Source organism: Podarcis bocagei (assembly GCF_964188305.1).
Source record: "Podarcis bocagei genome assembly, chromosome: 3".
NCBI classification, from domain to species: domain Eukaryota; kingdom Metazoa; phylum Chordata; class Lepidosauria; order Squamata; family Lacertidae; genus Podarcis; species Podarcis bocagei.
The window spans coordinates 28,953,680-28,978,107 of NC_138127.1; the positions used below are offsets into that span (position 1 = coordinate 28,953,680).

Here is a 24,428-nt window from a genome sequence, read left to right on the forward strand (position 1 = left end):
TTATAGGCTGTGGTCTTGGGCTCATGAGAAGTTGCTCACTTGCACTTAAAGGACCAAAAAGCTAATTGCAGCCTGGATACACTTGCCCAATTCAAACTGAGTCCAATTTGAATTTATCTTGCCCCATGGTTCTCAACTCTTCAAACCAATCTGTTAAAAGAAAACCATTCTTAACAAGGGCAGTTGTCCAAATAAGTCAATTTAAGTCTATAAGGGATCATTCCTGCTAAACCAAAGCATATCCACCTTCATGTTTCTTAGAAGCTTCTCCTTGGTAAAGCAAGTTTTAGCACATTTTTTTAAAATGGGTAGGGAAGGTTGGCATAGTGCCAGGTGGGACAACGAATTGTGGTTATCTAAACATTGGACTACACAATAGTGTGAGCTATTGGAAAGTATAAAATGCATGAGAATTCTCCACTGGTGTGTAAGGAATAAGACATTAAATATAAAAACAGTTACACACAATAAATTGCCTCCCTTTGTGGAAATCACACTGTCAGACACATTTCAACATTCTTACATAATAACACATAATAGAAAACAAAATAATTAAATATCTGTTGCATATCTTGACACAATTGTGATCTTTTACGTATGTATCTTTTGAATCCTGGAGCAGAGGCTTGAGGTTCAAGTGAAAAAATGTCCTTGCAATTCAACTCCTCCCCCCTTTGTCAGGTCCACTCCCCCCTTTGGCAGTCTATATCCTTTGAAAGAGATAGCTGTGGGCACTTTGAAAACTCTGTTGTTGCTGGTCTTGTGATGGGTTGACTGAGTTGAGGGGTTGTTGCTGCTCATCATTGCACATCTGTAGAAGTGATATCCTGTAAGGGGCAGGGTTTTGGGGTGACTTAAAAACACAGTTAGACAAGAAGGATGTCCTCCAGTTTCCATGGGAAGCTGCAAATAATAAAAAATCTTAGCACATTAAGCATTTTATTTATTTCAATATTATTATCACATTTCCACATAATTACTGTTATTATCTGCTAAGTTTGTTTGCTTTCCTTCACTTAATTTTTGTTGTTGTTGTTCTTTTCATATCATAAAATAAAAAATTACTCCACATGTATAGAAAGAGAACTGTAAAAATACAAAGGTAAAAAAATAAAAAGGAAACAAAAAATTAGATTACCAGTCAGATGAAAACAGACTTGACACAAAGACATCAGATTTAGAAAAGAATTATTATTAAATAATACAAAGATATTATCAAAAACCGCACAGATTACTCCTGGACTGAAAAAATGGGAAAACAATGGGGGGAAACTTAAAATTCACCATGTGCTATCTGATAAAAGAACTTCATGAAACTGACTTTCAACATGTGATGAACATGTCCCCAAAGTAAAACACACACACACAAATGACCTATGAGGAACCAAAAATAAATAAATGCTAAGACACACAATTAATAAGTAACCTGAAGTAATCTGCTTTGGCATTCTAACATCCCAAATGAAAATAAAAGAGTGTTTCTTGATGTGACAACATCAGCTGTAATGTTAATACTGGGAAATGAGTTAATACCAATAAAAAATGAATGGCAATTTTAAAGTTGTGCAAGTAACTTGCACTAGCCAAAATGACAGAATTAATAAGAAATGCTCAGGCAAAAAGGTAGTAAACAAATACCATTCCACAAACAATGTTTGGTTGTGCTTCGATTAATTTCATATATATAATGGAAGAACTGATAAAACGAACTTAATAAACGAAAACAGATTATTTGTAACCAAAAAAAAAATGTCAAAGCCACAAAGAGATAGAAGGAAATGAACTAATGTAGCAGGGATTCAGACTTGTTTTGCTGAACAGAAAGAAAGTGACTGTTTGGCTTTTAGGGAAGAAAGACAAAAGAGAAACAAATGCAATTGCTTTTTATAGAGTATTTAAATCACTGTTTGCATCTTCTCATTATCATTTGTGCTGTGGGAGAAAAGGACACTCTGTTGAAAGGGAAAATTATTTCATGTGAGAGGTCTGTCAGGAAGTGCTGTTCCTAAAATGCATAGGCATATACACACACACACACACCAAAAACAAAAACAAAAACAAAAACTTATAAAATTTAAATTCCATTGGGAGGCGAACCTTTTGTTAGCCCCTGGGGCAAGACATTAAGGGTGATTTCCCTCAATGGCTCCCAAGTTTTACATAAGGAAATTTGTATAGGTTTCAGGCTCTCCAAACCTTCTCTCTCCCCCCTCCTTTCTCTCTCTCTCTCTTTTGTAAGCTGATCTAGCCTCTGTGCATGTGCAGAGTTCATGCCTCAGCAAACCTTTTATACCACTGAAAATGTTGCATCTTTTGGCTCAATTAGAATAAGGAAGGGAAAGGTAAGGAGTAGATTTTAAAAATAGGGTTAGATTTTAAAACAAAAAAGAGAAACTCAGCAATTCAAGTATTCACCATTCAGCCCAAGCTTCCTTTATGTACAGGAAAGGGCTAATATCCCTCTGGCCATTCGCGGAACAATCAACCGCTCTCTTATTTATGAGTAAAAATGGCCAGGTAAGGAGTGGTTTTTTTTAAAATAGGGTTAGATTTTAAAACAAAAAAGAGAAACTCAGCAATTCAAGTATTCACCATTCAGCCCAAGCTTCCTTTATGTACAGGAAAGGGCTAATATCCCTCTGGCCATTCACGGAACAATCAACCGCTCTCTTATTTATGAGTAAAAATGGCCAGAGAGTTAGAATTCATAGGATTTTTCATTTTATTTTTTTAACATTCTCAGTCATGGTCAAGGCTAATTCTACTTAACTATATGAATTTTTGTGTGCTTAAACTTTGAGTAGACTTAAGTCTGGTTTTTGTAAATAATAGACAAAATGATAAACACTAATCACTTAAATGCCTGATATCACCAGTTCTGCTTCAAACATCACGAGCAAATCTGGGCTGAATTTCAACACATCAGCTACAAATTGGGAAAGTTGAAAGGGACCTGGGGTCATCTAGTCCAACCCTAAAATACAGGGTTCATAGCAAGATTTGTACTACCAGAAACACACACATACTTATGTACACAGACACAACTGGGGAAGAGATCACAAGCCATGCGCCTATCACAAACCATGCGCCTATCATGTACTAAGGAAAAGGAAAATAAAAGTACCCAACCCTTTTAGCAGATCTTGAAGCTAGTTTGAGTGAGAGTTTACTTCCTTAGACTAAAGAGTGCAAATTCCTATAGAAATTATCTTTAAAAGAAGATTGAAGTTTACATTTTTCCTAAGATAGGGAGAGGATCTTTTATAAAGCAAAGTTTAAACAGCCATAGATTTGATTTAAAAGGAATACAAGAGTGAACAATTTTTCCTGAACTTGCAGAGGAATAGTAAGCCTAATTTATGCCCCCCCCCCTTTGCAGTTTCCTTTAAAGGAAGCTTACTCGGGAGTAAATTTACCTGGCACAGAATAAGAAGGAGAAGGGGAAAAAACCCTGAAAGAGACAGAATGAAACAAGGGGGGGCATTTTCTAAGAAAAGAGGCCAGGACGTCTTATAGAGACTGATACCAGGAGCCTTACAATAACTCTTCTGTCCAACCAGATCAAAGTTAAAACTGGACTCAGATATTTTTCTTAGAAGGAACACCATACTTTCATAGGCATATGCTTAATGAAATACATACACTGCATTTTAGCTTGAGAGAGCAGTTGGCTCAACTAGGCTTTTGCAGCAGAAACATTAGGTTACCCTCCCCACTGAAACTAGAGGAAGGAGGTGGGGTAATCCTCCTTTCAGAACACAAGTAGCACGTATACAGGATTTTACCACTTGGGAGAAAAACTCTCTTTTAGAGCCTCTCTCAAATAACAAACATTTGCACACTTCATTCTCCATTTTGTCTTGTTTTTAAGACTGATAAGGTTCAACATGGCTTCCTTAGATTTAGAATTTGGAGCAAGCTTGCATTTTTATTTTAGATGGCACATTTAAGATAAGCAGCTGCTGGATGTTGCCTAAGCACAATTTAAACACTGGAAAAACGTTTCTTAAACACAAATTGAAGGGGACTGTCAGAGTCCAGGCGGGAAGTAAGCACCAACTGGGCTTCTTTCCCATCAGGAGTCTGTGGGTTCATTTCTTTTGATTGAGGTGCACCCATTTTAAGAATTTTAATAGCGCTAGCTTTTACTTTTATACTGCAGTCGGGGTTTTATCCCCACTTTTCAGGAAACACAATAAATAACCCACAGTACACTCAATTTGGACAACTCCGAGAATTAGTACTGTGACACACCGCCGTTCGTCTGGCCTGACTTACTAGGCTGGTACAGCTGTTGGCCTTTCCTGGCTACTAAGCTAACAGTGCGGTCAGCGATCTCAACCCCCCCCCCTTTGGTCATTACTCAGCCAGGGAGCCCACAGCAACCTCCTGCCTCTTACAATCTAACCTGAGAGTTCCCTACTGGACGCTTGCGTAGCGCAGTGCCAGATTGGGACTCAGAAATGACAAAGAAGGAAAGGAATCAGGTGCCCTTGCTTTCTCTGCTCACAGGTCATCTCTAACAAAGATCGCCATGGCAGAGGTGCGGCTACACCTGGGAGTTAAATAGTTTTCAGTACAGAAGAAAAAGCACGACCTTTTTCTGGGCAAAACTCCGAAGGAATAGGTCGGCATATAGACTGTAGAAGGGAAATGAAAGAAGTCACACACAACTTTTGCCTGGGCATACTCCGAAGGGCTAGGGCTGGTGTTGAGATTGAGGGGACAGAAAGGAGAAGGCAATTTTTAGATGAGGAAAAAAGTAGAAATTTTAGATTTGAAGGGAAAAGGGAGAATTAAAGAATTTTGGTTGCTGTGGTTTAGAGACCCCAACCCACTACCCGTGTTTCCTACTTAATACTCACTTCCGCATGCGCTGTTCCTGGTGATCCCACGATGTCTTGACTGGTTGTTTAAGGCCGGCCTGATCAAGATTTGCTTCCTCTGGTTAGCCCCGCTGAACTCCAAGTTATTGCCAGACCCTGGGACCGATGGAAGACTGGTTATTCCTCCTGGCAAACTGCCTGGTGCGCGCTGGATAACCAGTCCTTCCTCGTTTCCAGAATCCGGGTAACCAAAAGTCCCTTCGTGGTCGCCATCTGTTGTAAATAAAAATATGCCCTTTTCCCTTATGGGGTATCCAAGAGCCCATATAGAGTCCTTACATAGGTTCCCTATTGGTAGGAGAAAATAACAGAGGCCAACCAGAGAATATTGAGAAGCAAAGCAGCTAGTAAGCTTGATCTTTATTGATCTGTTGCAACAGGGTACCCCCCTCACACGCAGGAGAGGAAGAGGACCCAGAACAATGGCCTGCAAGGCCTTATAAAGACTTTTGAAATTCCCCTTCTCTAGATCAGGACCACCCCCAGAAACATTATGCATACATCACAGAAGGGGTGTAACCTAAGACCACCCCTCAGATACATCCCACCTACATCACAGAAATTTAAATGTTGTTTTTCTCTTCTCCTTGTTTATCTCCTGTCTAGCAGGTTACTTGATTGGATTTTCTGGGGAGCCTGGCCATTCTTTTGTAGTGCTAAAATACTTATTTCCTGGGCCAGGTCACAGGCTCACACCTTATTCAAACACAGATTAAAGGAAGAGACAATGGGGAGGCTTTTCCAATTTTAACCTTGCAGAGAAAGGATTTGGTCCGTTTAGGAATCAAAATGGTTCCTGTGCTGATCTATGTATGTGCAGTTATGAACATTACTATATATCTAAAACCATAAAATTCCTATCACAGAGCAAACTGCAGAAGATCCAAGTTTATTGCGCAACAGGTTTAAGACGAGATTGAACAGCGAGAAAGGGGTGACATGAACTTTTGAAATTTCCCTCCATGTCCCAGAATACAGTGCAAAATGCATCCCAGTTACATCATGAATACATTAAGAAGATCTTTAAGGTGCTACTGGAAGGAATTTTTTTATTTTGACTATGGCAGACCAACAAGGCTACCTATCTGTAACATTAAGAAGAGGTTGGGTTACACAGATTACATATGGAGGAGGGAGGGGGGAATATGCAGAGCTGGAGATATGCGCAGATAAGCACATCCTGAGTACCTGATGAGAAGACAATGGTCCATGTATGCATGGTCTGCCACCTGGCCTTGCCCGGAGGAAAGGCTTGGCAGAGTGGTTTGACAGGATTAGGGTCTTGACACCTTGCTTGAGGGTTTATGGAGGACAGGGGAGGTGTCATGGAGTCCTAGAGAAATTGAGCAAATTGGCACGTTCATTTTCTATGAATTTTATAGATTTTAGTCCCTTTTGACATTGACAATTGGAAATAAATGGATATATTGTAGCGAAGAAGGAGGTGAAGAAGACATGCCCCCCCTTCCGTATCAGTGCATAAAAGAATAAGGAAGTAAATAGTTTCTAGCTGGGGGAGTGTGTGAGGAAAATTGCCCATGAGAAGGGAGCAAACTTACAACATGTCTTTCCATACTGCTTAAATTTGTCTGATCTTAGGACTCAAAATAAACTATCTCATAAATGTACACTGAATAGTTAAATGTCCTAACTAAATATGTGCCACTGTCTCACTCATTTCCAAATCAGGAATTTCCAAAACAGAAGCAAATTAAGGCTCCTGGAGCGTTTGCATGATGTTGCTTCCATTCAAAACTGAAACTGGGTCAAATATTTCCTTTTCCCTCCCCTCCCCCCCCCCGCTGCATATTTCCTAATGAAAAAAACCAGCAGGATGTACCCCCCAGCAAAGCTGGTTTCCGGATAATCCATTTTCTGCTGCTCTATCGCATATATTTTGTGAGGCCAATAGAGTTTCTCTCTTCGGCTGACGCATGAATGTTGCAATCGGGACTTTTCCCAGTACTACGTAAATGCCAGCAATAATCCACAAGCTTTGCAGTTTCACTTCTGTCTGAACACAAAGAGGAAAACCCAGCCCTTGAGCATACTTGGATATTCTGTCCCATCTTGCTCAGTTTAAGGTTCTGATAAATATCTACACGGAAATACTTTTCCAATGAAATGCAATTTACTAAGGCAACCTCCCATAAAAATCTACATTTGCTACGGTTAAGATTTCAGCTTGGCATTATTTAAAAAAGAAGTCCTAAATTGTTTCATTTCTAACTTTGAGCTTCAAGAAAGATCCTGAAGGTAATAAAATAATGTCCATACTTTCCTCTAGGGAGGGAATATCTGTATCACAACGTGGTGTTATAAGAAAAATACTGCTCCCTTTCCCTTATGGGGTATCTAAGAGCCCATATAGAGTCCTTAAGTAGGTTCTCTATCGGTAGGAGAAAATAACAGAAGCCAATCAGAGAATATTGAGAAGCCAAGCAGCTAGTAAGCATGATCTTTATTAAACTGTTGCAACAGGGTCCCCCGCTCACCCCACGCAGGGAGGAAGGAGAGGAACCTAGAAGAATGGTGTGCAAGCTCTTATATAGACATTTGAAAATTGCCTCCCCTGTAGCTCAAGACCACCCCCCAAAACATCATACATACATCACTGAAGGGGCAGTCTACAGCAGAAAACCTGTCTGCCAAGATACCTGATAATGGTCACTGATTGCTTTTACCTGGGCATCCTGGCCATTCTTTTGTGATGGTAAACACTTAGTTCCTGAATCCAGGTCACAGGCTCACACTATTCATACACAGATACGCCCTTAAGACAGAATATGTGAACAAAGAGACAATGGGGAGGGTTTTCCCATTTCCTTCCTATGAACATATGATTTATACAGTATATATGAGACCTTAGAATTCCTGTAACAGTGGTAATAACAGGCGAGTTGACAATAATGTTTGAAAGCTTCCAGAGCAAAAAGTGTTTTTCTACTCCAGAAATTCTCATTTTGCTAATCTCTCATTTCAAACAAACACTTATAAATACGATTCCAAAACCAGCACTGTTAAACCAAACAAAATGCTACAAAATAGCATGCAGGCTTTCCATTCTCCATCCAACTTCAGGCTGGGTGGATAGTAAACAAAACAGAGCAGGGGGAAAAACACTGGCTGTTGCTGCAGCCATGAATGAGGCCTGCAGCCTTAAGATGAAATGAGGGAAAGAGACAGCAGACATTTAAATGAGGCACTATTAATAAGGGAGTCTTGTCGGTTTCAGGTTGCACCAGGGGATGCTGCGAAAAATAAACAGGCTATGGTTGAATACCAGGTAACTCTTTTTTTTAACCCACCATGCCATCTAAAATGAATCTCCATCTTTTTTGATATACAAACTCTGTTTTTCCGCATTTATATATACTTAGAAGAATCAACTTTGTACTATCAACCTAACCCTTCCTTCCTTTGCTGTTACTTGGAAAAAAACAAGAGCCAAATTATCAGCACAGAATAATAGAAGTAGCTTTAACCAGGCAGTTTTGCGGGGCGGGGTGTGTGTGTTCCCCTAGGATGTCATGTGTATTTCATACCAATTACATCACCCCGTTCTCCATATCACCTGAGGCTGAGTCATTTAGTGTTCTTGCATATAATCCTCAAGAGCAAGCCTAGGCAGCAGCTGTTTAATTTTCTTCTAACAGCCTTTAATTTATAGCAGACAACCCCCTTATCGGTATACTTTCAAAGTGCTCAACATATGTAATTTAGGGTTGCAACAAGTTTCTGATTGTCAAATATTTAAATTGCATCAGAGTCTCTTATTACTTCATGTAACAGGGAAAAAATATATTCTGTTAAAGGATGCAGTCATATTTAGCGCTTGGCAAAATTACAGCTGTATATATCAAGGACTTCAGCTTGTAAAATCTGTCCCCCAAATTAAAGGTTCAGAGAAACAGACAATTCTAGCGTCAAAGGCATTCCATGCAAACAGCAACAAGGAGGGGAAGGACAAGGGAGAGAATGTGAATTAGATAATTACTGGAACCGTTTTAAGGAAATACTGTAATGTAAAATCAGAGATTAAGATATTTTATAGTAGAAAAAAAAAACCTATGAAAAGCCAATGAAGTCATCTAAACAACAAGGAATAATACTTGAATTCTGTTTTTCCTCTGTGGACCTCCAACTACACACAGGCTTACCTTATTTTTTCCTTATATTCACCATGTGAAAGAGTGACTGCAGAATCATCACCCAGCAAATTTTGTAGTAAGAGTGAGGTGGGGGGATTTGAACCAAAGTCTCCTTAGTTGAAGTCCAGCGTTCTGTCTACTGACCCAAACCAGCATAATTCTGAAAGCATTATGTCAAAGAGAAATGAGGCAAGAAATGCAATTGGGGTGTAAATGCTTTTGATGTCTTGGGGGGGGGAGCACATACTGAAGGGGCTTCTATAGTGTGATAGGAATTTTATGGTCTTAGATATATGGTAATGTTCATAACTGCACATACATAGATCAACACAGGAAGACCAACCTGGAGCCATTTTGATTCCTAAACTGACCAAATCCTTTCTCTGCAAGGTTAAACTGGAAAAGCCTCCCCATTGTCTCTTTCCTCACAAATCCTGTCTCAAGGATATGTCTGTTTGAATAAGGTGTGAGCCTGTGACCTGGCCCAGGAAATAAGTATTTTACCACTACAAAAGAATGGCCAGGCTCCCCAGGCAATCCAATCAAGTAACTTGCCAGACAGGAGATAAACTGTGACAGGAGAAAAACAACATTTAAATTTCTGTGATGTAGGTGGGATGTATCTGAGGGGTGGTCTTAGGTTACACCCCTCCTGTGATGTTTCTGGGGGTGGTCTTGATCTAGAGAATGGGAATTTCAAAAGTCTTTATAAGCCCTTGCACGGCATTTTGGGGGGTCCTCTTCCTCTCCTGCGTGTGAGGGGAGCACCCTGTTGCAACAGATCAATAAAGATCAGGCTTACTATCTGCTTTGCTTCTCAATATTCTCTGGTTGGCCTCTGTTATTTTCTCCTACCAATAGGGAACCTATGTAAGGACTCTATATGGGCTCTTGGATACCCCATAAGGGAAAAGGGCATATTTTTATTTACAACAATAGCACCTTGCAGAGCTCCAAGAAAAGAAAGAAAGAGGATTAGGGTGCAATCCATTATAACAAAACAAAACAAAGTGATCTTGGAGTCATACAATATGACATTCTCCTTTCAAATAAGAAAGTCTCAAAAGGAAGTTGTTTTGTTCAAAATCAGTAAGCAAAAACAACAACAAAAACCCTGCAGGTACAGGAAAAAGAATATATATTTATGCCGGATCTGAAATGAAAATAAGCTGAGAGCTGATATGGATACACAAATCGTTGCCTCAAAAGTCACTGAGGGCTTCCTCACCTTTACAGTATTACATACTTCATTATCACAATAATTTTTAAAAAGGTATGTATTAGAGGCAATAGATCGTACCCAATGACATCCTTCTGCTCAAATAATGGAATTTGCCCTTCGCTCTCCCCGATTACTTCCAAAATTTACTCTGGTTTGGGGATCTTCTTGAGCAGATTTGGAGGTATGCAGGGAAATGAGAGGATATTCTCACAAGGGCACTGGATACAACCCAGTCTTTAATATACCTTAAACCAGTGAGAATAATATTCATAAATCTAAGTACAAGAGAGCCTTCGGTTCATAACTCACTGACTGGCAGCAAAGAGATTCAAATAAATCAAGAAAAAGCACACTTTTTAGTCTACTGGATTAAAGTAATTGCTACCAAGTTGTTGACTTAATTAAACACTCCTGAAAAGGCCTTAAGGGTAAATACTCTCTCACTCATATGACACTTTAAATTTGTTTTAAAATCCACTTAATTATTTGCTGTGAGAATTAACTGAGAAAAAGCAACTTGTCATAAAATGAAAATGCTATCCCTAAAATACACTATCCACCCTGTGTTCTTTGGATGAAGGGTGGTATACAAATTAAATAAATAAAACTATAAATATGCTATAGAATAAAGGATAAAGATTGCATATTGCCAGCTTCTAGGATTGCAGTCCAAAGTGTTGTATTGTATTATATTATTATCATTGTTACTACAGTGCTCCTCTTAGGGCTGGAAAAAAAATCATGTCATTTTTGCTTATATGCACTAGAAATCTAATGCTAGCATTTTCAAATATAAAACATTTGCATAACTACAACCTGGAATTTTAAACATTTTCCCCCCAGTGCTGGTGCTGAAAGAAAATGTTACTGTACATCTTATTATACCAACCAACAAGGACTTTGATATTTAACTCTTCAGAATTGCAAAGTTATACAAAATCATCCTAATATTAAATAGGTCTTTTTATTATTATAGGCAGAACTGCCTCAGTCTATGTTGCATTCAAGTTATTTTAATTTCAGCAACTCCAGTGGTGATTAAAACCAAATAGTTATTATTCTTGTAGTTGCATTCCATTGTAACATGTATTATTTCAAGCCTTTTAAAAACCCAAACCCAACAGAGTGGGATTAATGATACCAACAGTGCAGCCCAAATCTTATCTATTTGTGAGTAGCACCAGGGAGCTTTAACAAGTGTCAGTGATGAGCAACACAGAATTGTTATTTGCTCCATTGGTATTGTTTTGCAGGCAATAGTAAGTCATTGTTTCTCGCTTTAATGAGTTTACATTATAGCTCGTGTCATAAAAGTGCATAGGTATATGTCCATAAAAACCGTATCACTTTCTATAGTTGGCAATACAGTTGGTAAGGTTGTGCTACAGAAGTCAGAATTTACAGGTTTCAGTTATTAGAGCATTATTATGTTGTTTTAAAAATATGATCCAGAATAGGAAATTCTGAGTGTATGGCTTCAAATGTGCTTGATGTGGCGAGAAGCCAAAGCTCTGTAAGAGCATACGCCTTGTATGTCAGGTCCCAGTTTCTACCATTGACATTCCCATTGAAAAGCCTATCAGATAGAAGGCTTGGGAAATACCCCTACTAGAGGGCAGATGTTAATCGGGGGAAACCCCTGCCAGGGTTCATTAACCGGTGCCATTACTTGTGAATATTTGAAGTTACCATATAATGACACTGTGTCAGGGTAATTACAAGTATGGTCGGGGACATTTTATGACGTTTACATCCTACTCTTCTTCCATGGAACTCTGTATATATAATCTAAGCTCTGAGCAGATCCAGACTTGCTTATCTTCAGCACATTTCCTGCATCATGTGCCCTCATTCCTTGCCCTGGGAATGTGGCCTTGCCAAATCATTTTATGGGCGAGGCCAGGTTTGAGCCTGGGAATTCCAAGTTCACTGCAGCACACTAGCTCTTGGTTTCACATTACCGTATTTCCCTCAGTAGCTTTAAATCCAAGAAGCATAGCTTGGTTGGCTCAGAGTTAAAACTTGAGCCAAAAAACCTCTATGAAACAGATAAAATTACAGCAGGCCTACAACTTATGCAGGGGTTACATATGCAGAGTCAATAGTGGGTGAGATTGACAAAGTAATTTTCCCAGAGCCCCCTTTTAATTTTTTTTTAAGTTTTGCCATATGCTTAAAGCTGAATGTACACAAGTTAAATGTACACAAGTTGTGGGCTTACTGTCTGTCAGAGTAAGTGGCTGGAAATTGCCACAAGTTAGAAGCTGAATGTTAATCTCTAGTTTGTTATAAAAACCAATACTGCTAATAATCTATTTTGAGTATTTTATTAAATAGAAGAAGCACAAGTTTGTGAATTATACTCAAGTTAAGTGCAAGATAGTGAATATTTGTTGTAATAAACGTCTGTGTCTTACGCAGCACAACGTCTCTCAGCCAGTGAATGTATTAGCCACCTTGTCCTTCCAGAACTACGACTACATTCCATTTAACTGTATCCGCATAAGCAATTGCAGACATAAAATTTCAGATACTGTACAGTAGACAAAGTGTTTTGCATGTTTTATTTGGAAAATTCAAAATGGGACTTTCTACCTAGTAAGCATCTTCAGGATTGCAGCCTCAGGCAGAAAGCTTAGGAATCCCTTACTTAGGAAGGACGTACTCCTGAGTAATTATATAGAGGATCAATCGGTAAGAGTCCATTCTATGGCTTTTTATAGCAATATAAGTGACACTAAGAAAATCTGTTCAACAAAGCCACATAAGCATGTATTGGAAAGGCGATATGTGTCAGAGTTTGTTGCAAGAGGAGAAGAAAGTATTTATTACGTGGCACAATTGATTTTGCACAGTTTCGAACAAAAAGCTTGGTTAAGAGAAAGCAATTGTCCTGAGATCAACGGAGTAAAAGGCCAGAGCGGATTTTGACAGGGAAGCCACCAGCGCCGAAGAGAGAGCTGCTGTCCGGAAACCAGCTTACTTCGTTTCAGCGCCGGGCACCAAGCGAGCCCGGCGAGGCCTATTTGCAGAGCCCCTCGAGTTTCTCCAGCGCCCCCTTCATGTCCCGGATGCGCCGGGCCAAGGCGGGCACCGGCTGCATCGCCTTGTCCAGCTCCTCGCAGCGCGCCATCAGAGTGTACATGGAGCGGATGCTGGTGTCCACCGCCTCGCCCAGGCTCTCCACGCCGTCGCGGTACGTCTGGATGCAGCCCACGCTGAGCGCCGTCAGGGCCTGCAGGGCGCCGTGCAAGCTGCGCAGCAGCTCGTCCACCTGCGACGCCGCCTGCACGGCCAGAGCCGCCAGGTCCTGCAGCGCCGCGGGGTCCACGGCGGGGATGAGGCAGCCGGAGCCCGGCGGGGCGCTGCGCCGCATCTGCTGCTCGAAGTCGCGGGCCACGAAGTGCGTGAGGCGCCCGTCCCAGCGCACGGGGCCCTCGCGCTCCAGGCCGCTCGGCGGCTCCTCCGACAGGCTACCCGCGCCGCCGCCCCGCGGGGAAACTCCCGCCGCCGCCGCCTCAGCCATTGCCCGGCGCGCTACTCGGAACTGCCGGAGGTATCAACCGCCCCCTCTCTCAGAAAGGAGGCGGGCCTTGGCCTCCATACGCGCTTCGGATTAGCCGGCGCGCAGGCGGGGGAGGCGTGGCTCCCGCGATTTGTCGCGCTTGATTGGCGGCTGCCGCCTAACAGCGCAACCCTGCGCTTGTTTACTCAGAAGTGAATCCCACTGACTTCAATGGGGCTTATTCTCAAATGAAGGGTGGGTGGTCTGCACTCCTAAGAGGGCTGGCAGTGAGGAGGTGAAGCACCCTCTCCTCATTTCGCTCATCGCTAAGCGAGAAGCTGAGAAAGCAACGGCTCGTTCTAGAAAGGGGGCGTGACCTCCTGCACAGTATTTGTGTCCGTCTTCATTGGGGAAAGTAGGGAGGCCCTCACAGGACATGCTCGGGGCTGATTGGGCAACGGCGACGGAAAGGCGGGCTCCCATACAAGCTTTCCGTTCTGATAGGCAGGCAGCGGGAAGGGGGTGCGGCCTTCTCGAGTAACAACAGTGGGGCGTTGTGGCGACTTCTCTTCACTCCCCCGCCATGTTCTCCTAGCAGCGGAGCTGATCGCCTAACCAGCGCAGGTACTTAAAACCCCGAGCGGACGCTCCGCACTCGCACCCCTTGCGCCCCAGCTCTTTTTTCCCCCTTGCCCACCAACTCAACTTTTTTTTTTTTAACCACCTCCGCGCTGCTGCGCGAAATCCTACTCCTTTCGACCATGGTGACTACTACGGCACCTCCACCGTTTCTAGCCCGGATCTCGGCCGGCACCGAGGACCCCCGGCGGTTCCCTGCATCCCTGTTCCAGCGCCTCATGCGGGCAGACTGCAGCGGGGAAAGCCACCAGCCCAACTGCTGCCCGGTGGGACCAGGAGGCAGCGCGCGGCCGGCGCTGAAGAGAGTGCGGCGGCGAAGAGCCAAGATACGGTCCGCTCCCTCCGGCCTCCTGCAGAGCCGCTACCAGCACTACCAGCAACACCGTGCCGGCTTGACGCGAAGGAACACCGCGCAGGGGACGTGTAACCCCTACGAAGTCCCCGTCCCCTCCTCAGAGCCAGGGCTAGAAACGGTTCCGAGCGCAGAACCGCCGGCACCTTCGCCGAGAACAGCCCCCGTCAGTATCAGTAAACCCCTCAGGAAAGAGGTAAATAATATTAAGCGCGGCTGGTGGGGGGCGGGGCGATGGGGGCTATTGCTGGTAGGCGAAAAAAAGAAGCCAGCTGCTTCTCTCATCTCGAGAGGGACGCGCCTGCGCAGTTTCCATTTGACGGTCGCGGGGGGGGGGTGTGAGGAAGTTTCCGTTACGTCTGTTGTCTTTAGTGGGAGAGGGCGAAGTGAGATTCCTCCGGGGCTGATAGGTTGAAGGAATCCACCAATCGGATTGGCGGCTGCGCCCCAGCAACAGCCCGATTTAGCCCGTTGTCCGTGGCTATTGACGCGGGGGGGGGGGAGACGTGACGACGACGCCGTGCCCAATGGACGAAGGGGAAGGGGCTGGGGCGGGGCGGGGTTTGCATCGTGGAAGAGGATGCGGGCTCTCTTAAGACTCGCCTTCTCAGTGAACTGAGTTGGGGGGAGGCCGGGGAGGAGCCGGAGCCGCATTCGCCTGGAAGGCCTACGCTTTGTGCGCAGCCGTACTGGGCGAGGAGCCAGTGTTGACGTCAAGTTGACTGGTAGTTCTTCCTGCATAACCAAGATTGAGAGGGTTTAAAAAAAAAATCTTCCTGTCTTCTTTAGATTTATAGAAGTTACCTAATCGGGATAGTTTTTCCATTTTGTGGGAGAACTTTGAAGTATAGTTATGGGATCAAAGAGTCGCTTTTTCTGGAGCAAACTCCCCCAAATCCCTTTGAATTTAAGCAGCATTGCTCCATATTAATGGAGCTCAAAACTTTTAAAAAAATTAAAAATTCTGCTGATTGTCTGTTGCTTACTGAAATTTGAATTATACAGCCCCATAGAAAATATTACAATCCTGTGCATACTTAACTCCTGGTGCCTTCAATTGGAATCACTCCCTAGTTAGATTGCCTCCAGATTATCCGTAGTTTGTGGAAGGGATTTGAACGCATACCAGAAATTTAGGTTTGCACAATTAAACCGGTTAATTAGATCTGTCACACTGGTGCAACACATCCACAAGCTGATTTTTGTGTTTGGGATATAGCAGTAGGGAAATGCACTGAAAAGTGTACATGATTAATGGGAAGATGTATAACCACTGCACTAGCAACTCAATATGATTTCAGAACAGTGCTCATCGTAATCTCTCAGCAGACAGATCAGAATGAATGCTAAGTAAACGGGGCATCTGGAAGAATTGCATGTTCGTTGCATCTGCATGTTTCTATGTCTGGTATTTCGACATCACAGAATCATTTAACACAATAAAGAGTGAATGTGAAGGACAACTAACTTTGAAACAATAACTGTGGATGTAGTTAAATATATTTATGAAATTATCTTTTATCTTTGCAGTTGTTCAGAAACAGGATGGGAAAGTCCGAGAAGGTTACCATTCCTTACAGTCAACCTATTCACAGTATACACCTTTGTGACCAATCAAAGATTAACAGACCAAGGAACAAATGTAATATACCACTAAACAAGATTCCACCTTCAAAAAAAAGTGAAAATAACTTTTGGCAACAATCCGTGTCACCTGAACTCATTAAAAAGCAGGAGAAAAAGCCTCTGAAAAATGCAGAAAATGTGAAATCAAAGAAACCTGTTTTTCTGACTGAAGCTAACCAAAAAGAAAACTATGCTGGGGCAAAGTTTAGTGACCCTCCTTCACCCAGTGTCCTTCCAAAGCCTCCCAGTCATTGGGTAGGAAGCCCTGTTGAATATTCTGACCAAAACAGGAAGATGATGGCAGTCCATCTAAAAACTCTCTTAAAAGTTCAAGCGTAGCTTATGGGTATTTACAGAGAGCATACCAGGAATTTGAAACCTGCCTTGTTGCAACATGAAGTGCGAAAGACTGTCAAATCTTAAATTCGCAAACTTTTACTCTATTTTTTATGGTTGTGTAAATAGTGTATATCATGTAATGTGTATATTCATATTTTGAAGTACATTTTAGTTTTGTTATGAAAGGATGAATTTTACACTGCCCACGTGGTAAGTGGTTTTTGTATATAATAACGGACACCTTCTAATGTGTGCTTGACACATGGAAAGACCTGAAAACGTTTGCACAAGGTGCTGAGATTCTGAAAGAAGAAGAACTCATCTCAATGTTCAGATGGAAATGTGAAAACATTGCTAATGCACTACTGAAAAGTTTTACAATTTGGCACAATGCTTCATTGGATAAGAAGCGCTCATAAAATCATGAGCTTGAAACAGTATATGGAGTTATTTCTCATTGGAAATATAAATTTTTGATTAGATTAATTAGCCCAGAAACATAGCTCTGTTGATTCTCTTAATAGAAAATAGCAGAGCAAACTGCCAGAAATAATTGGCTATTTTTAAAAAAGAACTTAAATAAAACAATTTGGCCTCCCCTTACTTGGTTGTCATTCTTTTGAGTTGCTCTGTCTAAACAGTAATGCTGCAGCACGTACTAAATGTTGCTGTGATTTGTTAGTGGTAGGACATCCTTTTTTATATTCTAGCTTAAGATCTTCCTTACACCCTGGTTTTGCAATTACTTAAGCACCAACACAAAGTTCTCCACAATCCTTCCCAGTGATACTTGCATTTGCCTTGGAAAATATGTGGTAATTATTTTCAGTTATAGGAAACATAGGTAGGCAACTCTAAAATTTCATAACAGTTTTAAGAAGTCTTCTGCAGACTACTATGAAGTATTCATTGCTGAGATTCCATATTGCTAGGTGTATACAAGTACATTAAAAAACTATAAAGAAGCAAAACACAAAATGCTACTCGCGACCCTGAAGCAAACAGATCTGCCCACTGATTTCAGTAGGAAGTGGACTGCAGTACCCAAGAATGGAGGTAGAACAGTGGCTTTCGTTAAATATATGCAAAGAATGGGGCATTACTTATTGTGACTCGGGATTAGCCCATTTTGGGGGGCATGACATAAGCCCTATTCCAGATGAAATACTATCACCAGAAAGGAAACATTTGAAATTAAACCATCTTTGGTCCTTGTACAAAAGACAATTCGAATATTTTCAAAAGTTGATTCATTTAATTTATTAAATGCCCCAAATAAAGCTTTTGTGGCATATTTCAATCATAGCAAAGCATACTTCACTTTACCCTGTGGCATTCTGTGTTGGGATACTGCCAGGGAGATATAGTCCATCATGGCCCCAAGCCGGCTGCCGGACGATCCATCGATCCCTGTAGTCACACAGCTTCTAGCGACACGAGTTTCCTGGAAATACCTTGCCACATTCCAGGGCTCGTGCACACTCTTTATCAGCAGATAATGCACACAGCAGAAGATGCACAGCAGGAGAGCATATTTACAGACTTTATTTAGCGTTGATCAGAACAAAGAAAGACATGACCGTTCTGAGTCAGTGTTTCCGACCGAGAGAGAAAACGAAAGCAATAGCAAAACATAAACATCCTGTGAACAGGAAATACGCAGGCTGTGACACAAACATCCTGCTCCCTTTTAAGGTGGAACGGAAATATCCTAACATCCTGACCTTCAGCAATAATGTATCACAGTTCAAAGTTTCCCTTCACAGTAAGAGCATAGCTATAACATATTAACACTAGAAACAGTGCCACCTTGTATTTATTTAGTTTGTACCTTGGTTCATCTGTAAAATCACTGTCTTCCAGGTCTTCAGGTGAAAACTATGTTCTCACCTGTGGATACAGCAGTCGGGTCTTTTTATTACAGTTCTGCTGATGGAAGCCTTTATCAGCTGAGATAAAGCTGAGATCATATCACCATATGATACAGCCCTGTACATTTATATTGGGAGACCAACCAATATAGTATTTACATTTTCTTATTACTGTGTTGTATTAGTTATAGTTCCAAGGAATGCCTAAGCTAAGGAAACAAGTGAAATCACAGTGAAACGACTGTTGAGAGAAAAACAGCTCACACGTCTTCCAGTATCTTAAGTTGTCCAAAGTATCCAGTACTGAAATGGAACCCATGATAGACAGCAACATTAATACCATACTACACAACCAGCTGTCTGCTCAAGATAAATCTTGAAGGTTGCCAAAATCTGCTGTTTTGGGGAATGTTGATGTACACACCAAAAGGCTGGTTCTTTTGGCCTCTTCTATGACATCTAAGGGCTTATGAAAAACACATGACGAACGCATGTAGCACATACTGTAAACAATGTTTTTCATCAAGTTCAGATACAGTTCTAATTGGGAATGTTGTAGGGACAGTGCTTTTTATGGTCAGATGGTTGTCTTCTCAAAGTACAAATCCCCAATCTCCTGGCTTTTAGGCTGGGTTATCTTCAGAGTCTCCAACCAGATTCCAGAGCTCTCTAATGGTGGGGTTTTCCCCACTGATCTTCGTACAAAAGAATAAATTACAGTTTACCACAGCCCCTTCTACTAAACATTGGGTGCTTCCATGTTACAGTCCCTTAGCACTACCGAGGCACTGCTTTTCCACAATGGTATTCCCACAAGGCACTTAAATATACAGCTTCATTCCCCACATCAAAAACCTAACAATGCCCGTCCCTTAGGCGAGAGCTCATGTTTCTTTACAAAATATGTTTTACTTCAGCCTTCAATTGTTCCTTATTTAGTAGCTTCCTTTTTGCCCAACCCCCACCCTACCCCGTGCTTAAAAACAACAACACTAGTTCTTGTCAATCTACATTGGACTAGTACTGTGGATACATAAGAAAAACACGCACACAAACATGCATTGCCAGAAACTGGGTCTAAAAAAAGAGCACTGGAATGCTGCTGGCTGACAACTTTTGAATTCTTCGTAAAAATAACAAAAGATGTTAAATCCAGACATTCCAGTGTCTACAGCAGCAGCTTGCAGCAGTGTGGAGACAAATCATTTTATAGCGCTGAATTTGCACGGGAAGAAAGATCTCCCAAGAGGAACTGCTGCCATTTCAGGAGCAGCTTATTGCCTCCTAGGCTTCTTGTCTACTGTATCCCATCTCCACATTATTCTTTTTCCAGTTGGCATACAGCAAATATTCCATTGCATTTCTAACTGTATGCCCTTCTCTGCTTGTTTGCCGTTCCTAGCGTGTCTTCAAAACAAAAAGGAATGTAAATAAGAGGGAGACATGTTCATAGTAAGTCTCCTGCTGAGATGTACAAAAAGTTTGGAGCACCCTCTAGTGGATTTTTGTTGCCTTTGCCAGCTATACTGTACTACAATAAGCTTCAGATCAAAAGACTTTGTTTTGGCAGACAACTCTTAGCTTTAATAAATAGGGATCAGCAACAATCTCTTTTAAATTCAGCTTTATTCAAAACAATTATGCAGGCAAAATTCCAAGTCTCAGAACAATCTTTAAACAAGAACAACTGCAAATGATAAGATTAGCATTCTGTTCTATGTCCCAGTTAAACTGCATACCGTAACAATCAATTTCAATCCATGCTTCTGCAAAGTGATTTGACTTGCATGAATTAGTCGCATAGGGCATGACAAGTTAAAAGAGCAGACACTGAACCATATGCTCCAGTACATAATTTTTAGGTTGTAATTTTTTAAGGTTAAAAATTGTCTCTTCTTTGTCTTAACAGGGTATATACCATGTTTACTCAAAGTGTGTTTTGGTCACCGAAGAAAAGGTAAGATAGTTTGCTGCATATTATGCATGTTTTTACAGAGGTAAATTCTACTTTGTTGAGTGTATCTTCATCCTAAAAAAAAAGGTAAAGGATCCCTGACAGTTAAGTCCAGTCGTGAATGACTCTGGGATTGCGGCGCTCTTCTCACTTTACTGGCTAAGGGAGCTGGCATTTGTCCACAGACAGTTTTTACGGGTTATGTGGCCAGCATGACTAAGCTACTTCTGGCGAACCAGAGCAGCACACAGAAACGCCGTTTACCTTCCTGCTGGTGCAGTACCTATTTATCTACTTGCACTTTGACTTGCTTTCAAACTGCTGGGTTGGCAGGAGCTGGGACTGAACAACGGGAGCTCACCCTGTCGCAGGGATTTGAACCGCCGACCTTCTGATCAGCAAGCCCTAGGCTCTGTGGTTTAGACCACAGCGCCACCCGCGTCCCTTAACACAAACATATACCAGAACCATTGTAATTAGGATTTTAGGACTGGCATAGAAAACTAGATCCATAGGCGTCCTGACTTCTGCAAGCAGGATTTCTTTCTGACTTAGCTCAAGATCCTTATGCAAGAGATCTGAAATCTAGAGATAGCTATTCTTTCATTTACACACAGTCTTGCACAATCTCCCGTAGAAAGTCAGTCTTCCACTAGCTCATTTACCACTGTTAATGGTATGGCATCAGTGCAATAATTTCTTCCACAAGTGTGTCTCTGGATCCAATCCATAGAGAAGTAAATGATAGACCAGAGTGCCCCCTGGATCTGATGCCAGAATCCCTTTGGGGGGGGTGTAGACTGGGCCAGTGTATGGCTCAGCGGCATTCTCAGGAAATTAAAGTGGAAGGTGCTTTGCCTGGCACTTTTCTTATCATTGTTGGACTGCTCAATGCAAAGCTACATTAGCTCTCAACAGATTTTATAAGCAGCTTTGACATATATCTAAACTGAAAAACCATGATGGTAAATTATTTTTGTTTGAAAAAAGCATAACATATATCCCATATTTTTTTATTTTAAAAAATGTATTGCTTATTCAAAGTCCCAGAGATTAATGTAAATAAAAATGCCAGACAGAAAGTTCACTTACGAGCTGTTGGTATATACCGGACCATCTTCCTGGTATCTTCTATGCAGAATTGGTAAATGGAGAAGAAAAAATGCCTGAAGGTGGCCAGCATAAGAGAAAAAACTGAGAAAAAGAATGGTACTTACAGTTCAAACTGGATACAAAAACAAGAAGGAAAGGTATGAAGTCATTTATGCTAGCGCTGAAAGCTATGAAATTATGTAGCATGTAAGAGCCAATGGGGAAAACATCTTATGAAGAACATTCATAAATTTCCAATATCAAAAATTTCCATTTTCTGCCATACAACATAATATCTTATTAAGAACATTCAGAACATTTCCACTTTCTTCTGTACAACATAAGTCATTTGTGAGAGTTTATAAGCCATCCATAGGCTCATAAAACTAGCTGAGATGTATTTCAGTTGGCAGCTCTTGCGGTAAGTAATGGGAAGGGATGGTAGAGGGCACTTACGGGCACACCTCCCATCAAGAAATGAGATGCAGCACAAGACTTCTACAAGGGACCACCCTTTTCCAAAAGCAACACACAGCTATCCCTTTAAATTCACAAAAAGGGTATGAAAGCAACAGGTATCTTCTCAGAGGAATATGTGCAAGATTCTGTTAAGCTGCCATAGGTATCGATAGCACAGTCCTCCATTAATTTATCTCTTTAAAGCTTTCTGAGCTAGTATCCATCAGTAGTGGCATAGCGTTCATGGCTCAGTGGTAGAAAAAGTATTTTGCGTGCAAAAGCTTCCAGGTTACCGTACATCTCTAGGCTGAAGAATCTTGGGGAACAGACCTATGAAAGACGTCCTCCAAGACCTTGGAAACTTGGTGACATACAGACTGAACTAGATTGTCCAATGGGCTCCCTAGCTTAAGGAAGCTTGACATGTTCATTTGTAATACATCTTCTGTTATGTAATTCAGTAAGTTATAGACATTTACGTCTTGCTTTATTTCTTTTCCAGGTTTAGGATGGGTCTTTTGAGTGAGGTAGGAAAGCCAGAACTGCACAATATTCCAAATGTCAGCATGTAATGGATGTATATAGTCGTACTTTGGATCCCGAATGCCTTGGTACTTGTCCGTTTTGGCTCCCAAATACCGCAAACCCGGGAGTGTTCCACGAACACCCTTTGGAACCTGAACAACTGACAGGGCTTCCGCAGCTTCTGATTGGCTGCAGGACCTTCCTGAAGCCAATTGGAAGCCGCACCTTGGTTTCCGAACGTTTTGGAAGTTGAATGGACTTCTGGAACGGATTCCGTTCGACTTCCGAGGTACCACTGTAATGGCACTAAGATTACCATATTTTTCGCTCTATAACACGCACCTGACCATAACACGCAAATTGTTTTTAGAGGAGGAAAACAAGGGGGGGAAATTCTGAATGAAACAGTGGATGTATCATTTTTGTGCCTCATGCTGTGGCCACAGACATGTGATCTGATGGTGAGTTTGGGGTAGCCCAATGCAAAAATCCTGAGAATCCATGTGGATCTGTGCTTTGTAACCACGTTTTTGCACCATTGTGGCCCCAGGCAACAGTGGGTGCATGATTTTTTTTGGTGCAGGCTGCAGCCATGGACATGCTATGTGATCTGATGATGAATTTGGGGTGACCCAGTGCAAAGATCCTGAGGATCCATGTGGATCCATGCTTTGTAACCACGTTTTTGCACCATTGCAGCCCCAGGCAACAGTGGGTGCGTGATTTTTTTGGTGCAGGCTGTAGCCATGGACATGCTATGTGATCTGATGGTGAATTTGGGGTGACCCAATGCAAAGATCCTGAGGATCCATGTGGATCCATGATTTGTAACCACGTTTTAAGTGGGGAGGGAAGGAAAAACACAAAGGGACAAGGAGCACGAGGGGTGTGCAGAGAAACAGCTGGCTAAGAATGCAGGAGAGGGGTTTAACGGGAGGGAGGAAAGGAAGGCAAAAGTTCCCCCCCCCACACACACCCAAGCCAGTCCCCCCTATCTCCCACCTGCATGTTTTCCAGTTGCCTGCGAGTCCCTAAAATGCTTCCCTGGACACAGCAGGACCTGAGCACGGAGAGGAATTAGAAGGAAGGACGTGATCCTTTCCTTTCCCCTCTGCTTGCCTGGAGGGGAGGGGATTTGCCTGCTCTTTGTTCCGTTTGAGCAAACAGGAACCGAAACAGAACAGGGTGGGCAGTAAGACCCTGAGGCAGAATGCAGGAAAGCAAGTTTCCTCTCTCACGGAGCTCCCTCCTCCCTGACGCGCTCGATTGGATTTTTGCCAGATTTTTGCCCCTGCGCTCCGGCCAGTCGGCTCCAGGGACCACACATTCGCTCAATAACACGCACAGACATTTCCCCTTACTTTTTAGGAGAAAAAAATCTGCGTGTTATAGAGAGAAAAGTACGGTATATACACCCTGGGGAGGTCATTTCGGTGCTGAACAGGTATTTGCTGTTCAGTCTCTTTCAAAAAGTTCTTAACACTGAACTTACCATTTTGCTACTTCCAGTAGCACCTTAAAGACCAACTAAGTTAGTTCTTGGTATGAGCTTTCGTGTGCATGCTGTGTATCTGAAGAAGTGTGCATGCACACGAAAGCTCATACCAAGAACTAACTTAGTTGGTCTTTAAGGTGCTACTGGAAGGAATTTTTTTATTTTGACTATGGCAGACCAACACGGCTACCTATCTACATTTTGCTACTGTATACTTAAGTGAGCTTAACTTTCTACCAAGACTCTAAGAACTAGTTTTTGCTAATTAATAACTTATCTACAAACTTTACAGAACAAGCTGTACCTGCAACA

The 24,428-nt window shown here is 42.0% G+C and overlaps 1 protein-coding gene and 1 pseudogene across 2 annotated transcripts; one reads left to right on the forward strand and one right to left on the reverse strand.

Moving 5' to 3' along the window:
• Positions 1-12,570: 12,570 nt before the first annotated feature.
• On the reverse strand, positions 12,571-13,923 carry LOC308583325 (BLOC-1-related complex subunit 6 pseudogene; annotated as a pseudogene). Its single transcript has one exon. The product of its transcript is annotated as a BLOC-1-related complex subunit 6 pseudogene (transcript).
• A 412-nt stretch (positions 13,924-14,335) lies between these two features.
• On the forward strand, positions 14,336-17,323 carry PNRC1 (proline rich nuclear receptor coactivator 1). Its single transcript, XM_081187139.1, has 2 exons — positions 14,336-14,951; positions 16,286-17,323. The coding sequence occupies exons 1-2, from the start codon at positions 14,526-14,528 to the stop codon at positions 16,718-16,720; spliced, it is 861 nt and encodes a 286-aa protein (XP_081043265.1). The 5' UTR covers positions 14,336-14,525; the 3' UTR covers positions 16,721-17,323.
• Positions 17,324-24,428: the final 7,105 nt, after the last annotated feature.

Coding starts and splice junctions, on each gene's coding strand:
- PNRC1 (XM_081187139.1), top strand. CDS start 14,526: ATGGTGACTACTACGGCACCTCCACCGTTTCTAGCCCGGATCTCGGCC. Junction 14,952..16,285: donor GTAAACCCCTCAGGAAAGAG/GTAAATAATATT, acceptor TTATCTTTGCAG/TTGTTCAGAAACAGGATGGG.